At 36.0% G+C, this 13635-nt stretch overlaps 1 protein-coding gene across 1 annotated transcript; it reads right to left on the bottom strand.

Moving 5' to 3' along the window:
• Window positions 1–7625: 7625 nt before the first annotated feature.
• Window positions 7626–8527, bottom strand: LOC135703892 (proteasome subunit beta type-2-like). Its single transcript, XM_065225257.1, has 3 exons — window positions 8390–8527; window positions 8067–8292; window positions 7626–7999 (listed from the first exon to the last, which is right to left on the bottom strand). Exons 1-3 carry the CDS (start codon window positions 8478–8480, stop codon window positions 7696–7698), a joined length of 621 nt encoding a protein of 206 aa, XP_065081329.1. The 5' UTR covers window positions 8481–8527; the 3' UTR covers window positions 7626–7695.
• Between the last annotated feature and the right edge of the window lie 5108 nt (window positions 8528–13635).

The raw sequence follows: 13635 nt of genomic DNA, 5'->3' as shown, positions 1-13635 counted from the left end.
GGATTTTGACAGCTAATGTTGACAGCCGGATCGTAGTCAAGAAATTTTAACGCATTCAAGCTAGAAATCGGAACGCGTTCTCGGCTATTTGAACGCAAATTTCAAATCTTACACACTTGTTGTTATCTCCCTGAAAATGGGTAGAGTGAAGGGCACTCTAAACTTTTATCAATTACACTTATAAAATTCCGCACATTTTTATTGACGAATTTCCATGTGAAATTCCATATGATTTTCATGTGATCACACTTAAACAGAATCCACCCAGAAGCACACATGAAATTTATGAGTCAAATGAATAGTATGTGAACAGCAAAAAAAAATGTAATATCGATCAATGTAAATTTAATAATGATGTAATAGCAAAAAGCAGATACAATATTAAATCAATGGATGTAATTTTGTTTGCAAAATCGATGTACATCGTACAACGTTATATTACACAACCGATGGATTGACCTGGTTGCAGCGGTTTGGATGTAATATTCAACAACTTTTTTTTCTGTGTGTGGTTACACATGTGGCTTTTATGTGTACACACAAAGAAAAATCGTTTCTAAAATTAAAAAAAACCATTGGTAGAATTGAAAGTTTGCATTGGTTGTTTTTGGTAGAAAGCGGTTAGCTTTCAAAACGATAGTCAGCAAACTGTCAAATCAAAAGTTGCTCGCTAGCAACTTTTAAAAGTTAAAACTTTCAAAAAGAATTGTACTTCTGTCAAATTAAAAGCGTGACTGTGTTAAAATTAAAGGCGGAATATTGTCATCATTTTGACTTGAAAATATGGTATAGTTAAAATGACATATGTGTAATTTTGAATTTAAAATACAATATTTTCAGAAGCAAAATAAGCAATTTTAATAAAAATAAAATTTATTTACTTTTCATAAATATTACATAGTGTTTTTATAAGAAATAAATCGAGAAAACAATATAAAAAGATCCAAGAATATGTGTTATCGATGGTGATGCTTTCGTTTACGTCTTGGCCTCGGTTTTGGAGCTGTCTTCACTTTGAGAGGAACCACAATGTTCAAGTGCGATAGCGATAGGCTCGGCGATAAGTGTATGGATAGGTACAGAAGAAGATGACCCAACAAATAACATTGTGATCGGTTCCCGGTCCATTTTCGTCTGACGTCAGATATTGAATCGGACCGTCGGCGAGGAAAGTTTATAAAAATTAGTAACACACTTTGCATCTACTGTAAACAGTCGTTGATTACTCACTTGGATTCTGAGCCGATTCATCCTACTTGCAGGGGGGTTGATGATTTCCAGTGTTCGCTTTTCATCTTCAGTGGGTTGAGTTGAATAATTTCGTTTAACCGAGGATCACGTTGCTTTCCTTGAGGACATCGATGAGCTGTACGGATGGCATCACTCTTACCTTGGGTTCTGCAAAAATATCCAGAGCATTATTCAATTGTATTCTCAAAATTGTACTTACAAACAAAAACTCACATCGATTGGAACAGCGCAACAATGTCTTTCCCGGGGAAATCTTTTGATTTGATAGTATTTTCTTTTCCGTTTTACCTGAAATTAAATTATTAAACTCAAATTTTTATATGTATTGTCATTTCATCTTACCTGCAGCGAATGTTTTTCGCGGAAGCTGCTATAATTACTTGTAATTGATAAATTGATTAAAGTTTCGTCCCAGTTTATTCTACCTCTTGGTCTGAGTGACATCGGTTCAAATTTAGCGGCAAAAGAAGGCACAGTGTTGCCAAAAACTTTGTTATGAATTGGTATTTTTGACAGTTTAACAACTTTTATTTAAAAAATATGAGCTTTTAAAATTACAAGTCGAAAGTGAAAGAAAAACTTTTAAGCAAACAAAATTACATTCATTTCGAATATTTTCGTAGTTAAAACTACGAAATTCAGGAAACTTTTAATTTGAAATTGCAATATTTTTATAAGAACCATTTTTATTTTTTGTGTGTACACATATGAAGTATGTGTCGGACACATAGATATTATTTATTGATCATATTGCAAAAATTCATGTGTGGGACACATAAAAACAATCTTTGAAATTTTATCAGCGTAGGATATCTGCGAGGATATCTGCACATAATACCTGGGAAAATTTAAAAATGCATAAGAAATAAAATAATAACAGAATTGGCAAATCAAAGTTGGTGCTCGTGGAGAATAGAAGAACTATAAAAGTGATGATGGTTTCAAAATTTTCCACGGGGAAGTATACGAGTGCAATCTTAAAATGCTTTTATTTTGCAAATGGAACATTTTATTTAAATCTGGTTGCTGCTACAGTGGTAGAAAAGCTCAAATCTATGTGTACACCTTAAAATCTGAAAAGAAATTATTTTTCTATATTATTTGTCTATTGAGTAGTCCTTAAGTTTTCTACTAACATAGCACCAACCAGATTTAAATAAAATGCTCAATTTGTAAAATAAAAGCATTTTAAGATTGCACTCGTATACTTCCCCGTGGAAAATTTTGAAACCATCATCACTTTCATAGTTCTTCTATTCTCAACGCGTGCCAACTTTGATTTGCCAATAAACTGAAGAGCTTTTTGAGCACAAACGAAGTGACAGACGGAGCGGCTTGAAAACTTTGGTGACTAACCTGCTATTGCAATTTTTCAGTGTACCACATGGCAACACCACTACTACTGGATTGTACCACATGGCAACACTACTATTGGATTGAACTAGCATTTTCACCAAATGTACTAGAATATTTTGGTTCTATCTCTTTCACTCTACTCAAAACTGAAATGCATAAAAAAAATGACAAAATGATACGCACTCTTTGCACCGAGCTTTGCACACTGTCAAAGAATCATTGTACACAAAATCAACTTTGTTCAAATCAAAACAAAAAAAACTAACCCATCTGGTGGATGATGGCACAAGCTTCCAAGAAAATTCTATTACAGTGAACCACATTATTTAAATGGATTTCTTCGCCAGTAAGTCGTCTGTCACTTCGTTTGTGTTTTTGAGTGTGTTGATTTACCTTTTAATTCCGTTATAATTGCGGGGGGGGGGGGGAATTCATCCATTCTACATTTAATTAAACGGCAGCAGCTGTTTTTTGATATTTTCAAAAAGTTGTGCGGGAATAACATTAACCCACAATTTAACAATAACATTAAACCATTACAATTTACATTTCCCAAACCATCTACAACAGAAGCACACTCCACACAGCAAAAAAATGTAATATCGATCAACGTAATTCAAACTGATAAAAATTCACTGCTAATTTTTATGTGTCCCACACATGAATTTTTGCAATGTGGATAAACAAATGATATATATGTGTCGGACACATAGTTCTTATGTGTTATGTGTACACATTAAATTCACGTGTAACCACACATACTATTAATTTGACCCATACATTTCATGTGTGCTTATGAATGGATTCTGTTAATGTGTTGTCACATGAAAATCATGTGGAATTTCCCATGGAAATTCGTCAATAAAAATGTGTGGAATTTTATAAGTTTAGTTATACTGAAAATAAGTGGTTTCTCCAAAAATATACCTAACTATTATCTTTGTTTCAGTGTACCCTCCATTCCTCACCAAATATGTACTTCCGAAAACCCGATTCAAAACCAAACCCGATTCAGGCCAACGTATTGATGAACGTATTGAAGTATTTTTATCGAATAAACGTGTATTTTGTGTAATGGATCATTGAAGATGCTGAGGTTTTGACAGCACCGTACTGTGGCTACCACAGTATTTTACATTGGTTCGTCCGTATACAGTAGCGCCAAATGAAAGCTGTGGTGGGTTCAAAATTCAGCCATCTAAAATGATCCATTATGCATTATTTTGCACTTTTTGAATATATGTAATTTTCTGTGTATTAGAAAAATATAAGTGTATTTTTATGCATTAATGTATTGAAAATCAGTTATAAGCGTATTCTGTCATTTCAGTGTTTATGTTTGCCACTCGAACCGAGGATCAAACTCACAATGTTGACGTTTTGTTTGACAAATGCAAAACACACGGTTACTTTAAAATACCCACTAATGAGTATAATCTAACCCATTTGCAAGAATACACTGAAACAAAGACCATAGTTATAAATACTATTTTGCAGAAAACACTTATTTTCAGTATAACTACGCTTAATACCATTAAATCTACCATGATTTCAGTATAGTTGACTATAAATATAAACAAAGTTAATACCATTCTGTCAAAACTACTGTGCTTACTCAAACGGCATAGTAGTTTTGATAGAAAAAATAGTAAAATTAAATGAATTTCGTTTCTGCACAAATCTATTGGTGGGAGTATTTAATTTAAACCATCAATATAGTAATTTTGCCAATAGATTTTGTTTCTGTGTAGAGACTTATCTTCACGCTAAGATCAGATAACCCAAATATAGGTTTACTTTACCCAAATCAGGCGAAAACTGCACGAACTCAGATATAGGTAAATTTTTTAACCCAAATATGGGTAAATTTAAATCAAATTTGCATAAAAATAAATCATTTATGGTTCACAAGAACCCATATTTGGGTTAAAAAAATTTACCCATATGTGAGTTTGTGCAATTTACGGCCAATCTCGGTAATCTCTTTGTACCGTCTAGGTAAACTGATCTTTGCGTGTTATAAACTCATTCTCGCTTATTACGCATTAATAAGGATCTGTTACCAAGGCTGTTACGCATTTATGAATAATCGTTACTTATTTGTGGGTCACCACTACTCATTAATGTTTTTTATTTAATAAATGATTTAAGCCACCTTTCTTAGATATGGGTGAAATTCTAATCATTATTCATTATTTTGTGATTCGAGCTCGGATTAAAATACAAAATAATAGATTTACGCATTTTGTTCGAATTCAGCATTTTGATTGAACATATTTTCGAATTTTTCGTGCAAATGACGAATTATCGTGTATTTTTATTATTCGTCGAATAAGTGTGTATTTTTTTTCCGAATTTTGTATTTTTTTTGCATTTTTTTGAGTAATGACGAGTAATGATGAATTTTTGTGTATTTTTTTCATTTACGCATTTTCGATTCATTCTCGAGAGCAGTGAATTGCCCCTCGCGAAAACCAGCCATCGGCCGAAATTCGGTTGCCTTCGCAACCACTTCCACCTTCGACTCGGAGCACCACCAAACCGTGACATTATCATCGTCCTCATCTTTTCGTTTCCCGTTGTTTTGCTTCCTTTTTTAACTGTTAAATTCCTCTCTATTGACAAATCCATGTTTCAATCGACCACCGTGACGCGGTGATATGTCCGAAATAATGTGTCAAACTGAATACATTTTTGAAATTTCAACCAAAAAACTATTATTTTCTATTTATTCTAGCGAGTTTCTGTGGAAGTCAAAACATGATCCGAGCAAAAAAGTAGTACTCGTAATATTTAATGGTATATAATGCTGAATTTTATCGTGCTTTGTTTCGAAAATATCTTCCAAATAAACAAACATCATCCAAATCACCCGAATCGTCCACCGACTAAATCTATTGTCACTTAAAAATTAATTTCAGTCGGTGTATTAATCAGCAGATTAAATCGTTTTTCGTCTGGTGCTACACCGAGCAATCGGCCTATTTAATAGTTTTTCGTCGATTGATTTAGTCGGCCAAACTTGTCTGTTGTTTTATCGGCAGATGATTTCAAACCTTAACATGTTTTCAGTAATTTATAAGCCTTGAAGTAGCTTTTTATTTAAAAACAATGCATTACAAAATAGTTTTATGCATTTTGTACAAGATTCATCCATGCTGACAAGAAATTTTCATGAAATTACATTGAAATTAAATTTTTTGCAAACAATCAATGAAATTTTCAAGGGCTGTCACAGACTTATCACCGTCGGTTAGTGCTTATTCCTGCCACCAGGTGCGCATGAGTTTAAGTTGGATTTCTCAATTGAAATCACTGAAATCTAACAACCCCCATACGACAGAGGAAGCAATGTGAATGCATCGCCATCACTCCATCAACCATTCAAACAGCGGGAGAAAGAAACAGACGACAAAATCACAATGTTTACATCAAGGCTCGCCCGAGGGCTCGCCCTTGAGGTTCACATCGCATTGGACCATACCGCGCCGCTCCTTCACAGCGACCTGGCAACTTCAAATACCGTAATCTGTAATGAGATATTTAGAGATGTGACCCGATATTTTAGAGATGTGATGGATAAAAAATGATATAATTAATTTTAGAGATTATATCATACACACTTATACCCCGGACAGACTATGGCTTATATCATGTAATATAGGCTTGCTTGCAATGAGCACTCATACATCTAGTTTTCACTGGAAATCCTTTATATGAGTGCTCATTGCAAGCCAGCCTATATTACATGATATAAGCCATAGTCTGTCCGGGGTATTAGACTGTGTTCCATTTGGTGAATTTTCACTTAAATTTGACACTTCGAAAATAAATTAAGAGATTCTATAACATTCCCCAGAAAACCATTCCCCATAATCTCATTCCCCAGAATGCACCATATTCCCTTCTTTGAAAATATAACAACAAGAAAGAATTACTTATTTGGATATACGATAAAGAAGGGAATATTCCCTTCTTTGAATATATAGAAGAAAACATCATTAATTCGTTAAATATATGATAATGAAGGGAATATTCCCTTCTTCGAAAATATAACAAAAGGAAATAATTAATTCTTTGGATATACGATAAAGAAGGAAATATTCATATATAAGGAAAATATAATATAATCGATAGCTTTTCGCAAGGGATTCGGGGTAATGAGTATTTGCGATAATAACGTGTGGAATTATGTTATAAGTTTGTAATCGGTAGTTCTGTAATATAAAACTGATATATAATATCAAATGACCAAAAAAAAAAGTGATAAATTACTAGTCATCATCTTTTCTGGGGAATGGTACATTCTGGGGAATGTTATAGAATCAAATTAAGATGTTCGAAAATCCCTCTGTTGTTGATCGGCCGATTTTCGAGAAAGCATCTGTCAAAGTTGATTCCTTGTCTGCCAAAAATAAGTCTGCTGGAATAGCAGGTTTATTTGAAAATTTTCCATCTGTCCAATTTAAGTGAAAATTCACCAAATGGAACACAGCCTTAGAAATTATCGCCGGCTTCGGCAATTTTAACCGAAACCTGAACTGTTCGGTAAAATTTATGCAATTAAATTCAGTTGCTTTTCAGCTACTTTGAAACGAAATCTCCACTAAAATGACAAGATTTGCTCATTTAAACAAGGTTAAACATGTTTTGAAATTATTTTCAAATTCAATAGCCTATAAAATGAAGTTCAAAGTTTTACTGAACGTTCAGCTGGTACTAAAGGATATTTTGGGTCGCTTTTAAAAATTTAGTCGATTGCTGAATTTATGTATGGGCCCAAATTAGGGGCATATAGGCCGAAATTACATCCATTGTCCCCTATTTCGAGTCTGAAGTCTGCACATCGAAATACGTAAATAATAGATACCAAAATTATTTAAGTGGAATTAAATGGAAGATAACCCTTTTTTGCTGTTTTATTTAAGCCATTTACCACAGGATTACATTTTTCAAGGTTCTTTTCGGATATCTATGCTGCATCGACTTGCAAAACTAACACCTGCTTCCAGAGTACAAATGTAAATCGAAATTTATTGTTCCACCCTATTCCGGTTCCGAACAACTTACCATACCACCCTGCACCATTCAAGCCGCAACAGGCTCTGCCTTCAAGCTATCGGCTGTTATGTCCTTCATTTCCTTGATGCCATCCTTGTCGATAACGGATACTTTGAAGTTGGGTAAGTTAATAATCAGTCGCTTCTGAATTTCGGTAACGCCTTTCTTCATTATTTCGTACGCCTCGGCCTGGGTGATCTTGGTATGATGATATCGATCCAGAATACTGGCCACAAACAAGCCACCATAACCGTGGGCTGCGTACTTTACTGGCAGTGAGTTGGCCAGATAGTCGATGTAGTGCAACTGAGCACCGTCCGCCTCGTCATAGCTAAAATGCAAGAAAAAAAAGTTCACGGCAATTCCAAGACGAAAGCGACCCATCGCGTAATACTTACCCTCCCACCAGTACATTCACTTGGTACGGAGTACGAGATCGCAGATAATCAGCCAAATTCTTCCGAGTGAAATGGGCAGCCGATTTCGGTCCCAACTCGTATCCGTTACGCATTTTGTATAGCAGAATGTTTTTGCTGATGTATTCCGTAAATTGCACCCGATCACCTGCCTCTCCAATCGTTGCCATCATCAGATTATCGGAAATCTTGTAGATTTTATTTTCATCTGTAAATAGTCGAAATTACATGGCATTTTTCCTCTTCTGGATCCTTTAAGGTTATGATAGACGACAAACAGTATATCCCAACCCGTTTATGCTTACCATCTTTCAGAACCATAATCGAATGGGCATGTGTGCAGTCCGCGGCCAGCATGACAAAGTCTGGACCACGAATTCCGATCAAAGTTTCCATTTTTTCGGGTAAAACGAAATAGTTTTGATGAAATTAACCGGAATCACTCGCTACGTAAAAACGGAATGACAAACAAAATTGTCGGGGCTGTTTTGTTGATGCTTGCTTTGACGTTTTAAGAGCGTCCATGAATGACGCAGCACTTGAGGGATAGGACAACGAATGCAGTGCTGGATGCCGGAACGAAAATCCGTTCGTTCATTTTAGATTATATTCAGGAGCACACCACACGGTAAGAAAAAAGTCCCCAACAGTAAGTTATTTTCACTCATACTTGCATGCAATTCGTATGGAATTTTCCACTGGATTTCTACCCAAAAGTAAGTTAGTTGTACACTAGAGTGATGCAACATTTGAAATTTTCGCTCCACAATACTTAAACGATTCCAAATCGGATCCTGACTAACCTCTCAAAATTTGAACCCATTTGGTGAGAAACTGAGATGGCACAAACCATTTGAAGTTTATATGGGAATTACTATGGTAAAACCAAGATTTTTGTTCATGTCTATCTAATAATTCACCATATCGGTTTGCTTCAAAAGCCTTCAACTGTACTTGTAGGAAATTTTTCCAGCTTCAACTTTGCTGAAGACTACTTTTTGACTAAATGTAAGGATCGAAAGTTATCAATGGTTCAATGCGCTGATGTCTTATGATCATGCTCAATCAACTGCTCAGCAGGCAACATTGGTGTTTCTGGGGCGTTGAATAGGACACAAAAATCATGGCTACTATGTCACACTGCAAAATACAGTGTTGCCTACAGAGCAGCTGCTTGATCATGTCGTAAGTTTACCAATCTCTTAAATAATTAATAACTTTTTCCTGTCTCGTTTTACATAGAAAAAATCTTCAGCAAAGTTGTAGCTGAGTAAATTTTCTCTAAGAATGGCTATCGAACTGTTCCGCAGCTCAATATGGAAAAAGACTAGAAGGCAATGAACAAAAAGTTGAGGTTTCCCATAGTAATTTACATGTAAACTTCAAATGGCTTGTGCGAAGTCTGTTTCTAACCAAATGAGTTGTAATTTTGGTAGGCTAATCAGGACCCGATTTGAAACCATTTTAGCACTGTGGAGCGAAAAAGTCAAATTTTGCATCAGTCTATTGTACACTCAAAAATATAACTAATCGAAGAAAGATTAAAATTTAAACATGTTATGGTTAAGCAATGTTTATGCATAGATCGGCTTAAAATTTGATCCCATAATTATACTAAGTTCGAATATTGGTGAGGAATTCGTCCAATGTTTATTAAATTGTAACGTTGACAGGATGAAGCTTGCAGTTGTTCGGTTAGTTTTTAAGATTACAATTCAGTTTTTTTTAGTTTTTAGCAAGGTTCTCAATTTTAGATACTCAGGATCGCTGACATCACCGTGGATTTTTACGGCTGGCTAGCCAGTTGCATGCATCGGAAGCATTGAAGAGCTGGATAAGTACTCATGTGTGCGAATGAGCGTTCGCCATAGAGCCATCGACCACTTTGAAATCCCGTCGAATTTCCTGGGAAATTCTCCACAGTGATTGCTGGTTCGAGTACGGTTCGATGCCCTTCACACAGAATCACTATCCGTTTGAGAATGCTGCGGATTTCCTAAGCAACAGCTTACCGGCTGACTTCATTGGCGAGGGAATCGATAAGACGCGTGGTTGTTGGTCATTTTAACGGATTTGTTCAACAAGCCCCCGTTCTAGAACCTATACTGCACCGGACTAATTAGTGCTGACTAGTAATTCGATGGTGGTGGTCCACAAGTGCGATGCGGCGATGCGGCTGAACTTGATTAACTCGGTACCATGTCCGGTAGTGAACCGGATTCTAACTCGAGCGGTTTTGTACGACGCAGGGATCAGAACAATTTATAAATAAATATTCTTATTTATTTCTATGCTGATAGGTACCTAGTACCAAGAAAATAAAATATTTTTTTGTTATTTTTGCAGCATTTTTGATTTGCATTAAAAAACAAAGCAAATGAAACTGACAGAAAAGCATACTCTAAATACAAATAAAATAGCAGTTATGAATCGAATAAATACATGCACTTTATTCTATCTCTATCTATGCGTAAATCATTTTTATACTAAGTTCGTATTCTCTCACTTTATACCAAGCTATGCGTCGGTCAGGAGAGTTGCGATTTAGCGTAACTTTTAATCTATTTATATTTGAAAATCTTTTGAGTGTACGCAAAAGTAGGTGAATATGATTATACCCAACTTTGGGTGTCCACTCTCTACACGGAGATGAAAAACTACCCAAAATTAAGCACATTTCCCTCAATTCCGGGGTTCAGCCCAATAACCCAAATTTGAGTAAATCGCATATAGTAGTTTCCATTTAACACCAGCAAAAAAACTACCTACTCTTAAGTATATTCTACCCAAAATTAAGTTTAATTCACGTAAATTTGAGAATATGCAATTTACTCAAAAGTAACTTATAATTATTGGGCCGAACTATATCGTTGGGTCGAATCTCTCGTTCCTTTTTTGACAACAATAATGAGTGCAAGTGAGAGGCTGAAGTCAATATTAAGTAAAAAGAACTCAAATTTTGGGTAGTATTTTTTCTCCGTGTACTACTCCTGTTGGGTGGTTTTGCCACCGACAAACCGACATGAATGACCTTACAAAGTACACGCAGAAAAATTTATCGTTGAAACAAAAATATTTGAGGTAAATTTAAACGTAAACTCAGTTTGTTCTGGCCACAAAAATAAACAAGGTTTATTTCAAACGTATTCCATGTGTGAAGTCATATGATATTAATGTTGTAAACAAAAATAATGTAACATTTATTTTAAAAATATTCGTGTTGAAAATAAACGTGAATATCAGGGGGTAAGTCACTCTGCCACCTTGTGTTAACCTCGGTGTTAACACCCACATAAACACACTTCGACACACCCGCAAACACCCTTCCGCAACATGAAAAAAAAATCTAATAATTCTGGCACCACTGTCCAGAATGTTGTTATTTTTGCAAATTTATTGAGTTATCAGCACCGACGAATTATCAGTTCGACACAGGTTCGACAGTGGCAGCAAAAAAAAGCTATTTTTACGTTATTTTCGGTTACGAAAATGAAAAAATACTGCAAATTCTGCGGAATAATTTTAGTGGAACCGCGCGAAACCAACAAATATTAGGAATAATAGCAAAAATGACTAATCAGTTAACAATCCAATTTCAACCTGTTCTTTCTAAATGAGCATGTCTCGGTACGCTGTTGTAACTGTTTTTTTTTTTCCACTGAAGGTGTCCACATACCACCTGAACAGTTTTTGGGAAGGAATTGGCTCGTGTCCACGGCCATACCAATAGTTATAAATGTGTATGAGGGGGGTCATGGTGTAGAATCTCTTACAGAAAATAACGTGATTTGCAACAGCACCTTGGAATAACCGAAACTGTAATATCCGCGCTTGAGATTGGCACCTGTTCATTCGTCGGTTGACTGAAATCCTTCCAAAGACCAATCAATGACCAGTGGATGCAAACCAGGCGTATATAAACCCCAAAGGCTCACATCGTCTATGGCTACTGTAATCGTGCCGAACGTACGAATGTCCCAACAGCTCCCACCTTCGCTGCCGAACTATTTACACCCCTCATAGAATCGAAGTGTTCCACAGCTGATAACGATGAAGAAAAGGCTGCTGTACAAATCGGTGCCATTAACGCCAGGACCTCGGTCAATTCTGAACAATAACGACTTACAAGCGGTATTAACTTTTTAAAGATTCTGCCTCGGATTCTGCTGCTCACGAGCGAGCTCACTAGGCTGCTCACTTTTTGTTTACTTTTGCTTTGATTTGTTTTTTGGGTAATATGGTTGCCAGTTAGCTTAAAATTTCGCTTGAAGTTTTGACAGCTTGGTCGACACGGAGAAACACCCAAAACACCCAGAAACTCACAAGAAACACAATCAGCACAGACACTAGGTGGCAAAGTGACATACCCCCTGTTCTCCAGATTTGTGTGAACAAAGTCTGAACAGAAGTTATTATTAAAAATAGTACAAGTATTATTAAGCATGAAGTGGAATAAAATCGTCAAGAAGTCGTTTCTTCAATAGGCAATTGTTTGTTGGGGAAGGTCCCGAAGAAACGTGCTCAACTTTTTGGCTCAGCTCTGGTACTATCTTCGGTCCCAAGCTAATCGATGCACCCCTCGAAACATTGGAAAATCCACGAACCCCTCATTTTATCTGTCAAATTTTCATAGCGAATCAAAACAAACATAGTGCAGTACTAGAATGTCGACTAGAATGGGGTACGTTAATCGTTTTCTTGGGACCAATAGGCTAGTCAAGTAGTGAGCCAATTTAAAATCGTTAGCTTCCACCGGTAGGTTATACTCATTGTAGGATGCCACTTGAAAAATCCAACTTTTGTGACTGATCATTTTCGATATTGAAATGTTCTACAAAATTGTAGAACTCATCATTTCCATAAACTTTGCTCGATAAAAGCCCCCTAAGATTTTCGGCTTTAACTTTAATGTGTGATTTTTTCAAAGGATGCTATGTCTCGGATTGTGCATGGTGAAATCCTTAGCATAGAGATTTTCACGTCCGGTTGTGTTGGTGCGATATGTGAGAGCGTGTTAGTGAATATCCGAGGAAAATACATAACAAATCGATGTCAAACTCATTTTGACAGATCTACTTTCATACATTTTTTAGGTTAGCCAGAGGAAAATAATAAACAACTTTACACGGCGTTGCTCCCGCTAGTGTGCGTGTGTTAAACGTCACTAATCTCTATAGGTGAAATCATTGATATTATTGACGATATAGAAGGTAAATGGGCGATACCCTCGGCGATACCGACGAAGTAGCGCTCTGCCACATGTTATCGTTTATAGTTGGTCATACAGCTGCTGTTTCATTCGCCAGGCATGTTTTCTCAGATTTGGGTAACATCATGTTTACCCATTTTAGTTGGTACCCGTCGTTTTGAAAGTACTGGAGGAAGTTTTGTGAAGTTTAACTCATTTTTGAGGAAATTTGCCAAAGCGTGAATTGTTCTCATTTTTATGCTCTGAAAGAGATCTGAATTCCGAACCCCGCTTAAAATGTAAAATAACTGTCAAAAAGTCTCCGTTCCTCTTTGATTGTGTAGAGTAGGCGCAGTAACATCA

This window comes from Ochlerotatus camptorhynchus, unplaced genomic scaffold, assembly GCF_037179485.1.
Source record: "Ochlerotatus camptorhynchus isolate MF236.1 unplaced genomic scaffold, CSIRO-AGI_Acam_v1.1 ptg000222l, whole genome shotgun sequence".
In the NCBI taxonomy this organism is placed as follows: Eukaryota; Metazoa; Arthropoda; class Insecta; order Diptera; family Culicidae; genus Ochlerotatus; species Ochlerotatus camptorhynchus.
Note: the sequence above shows the minus strand (reverse complement) of the source record. Positions and strands in the feature narration are given on the sequence as shown.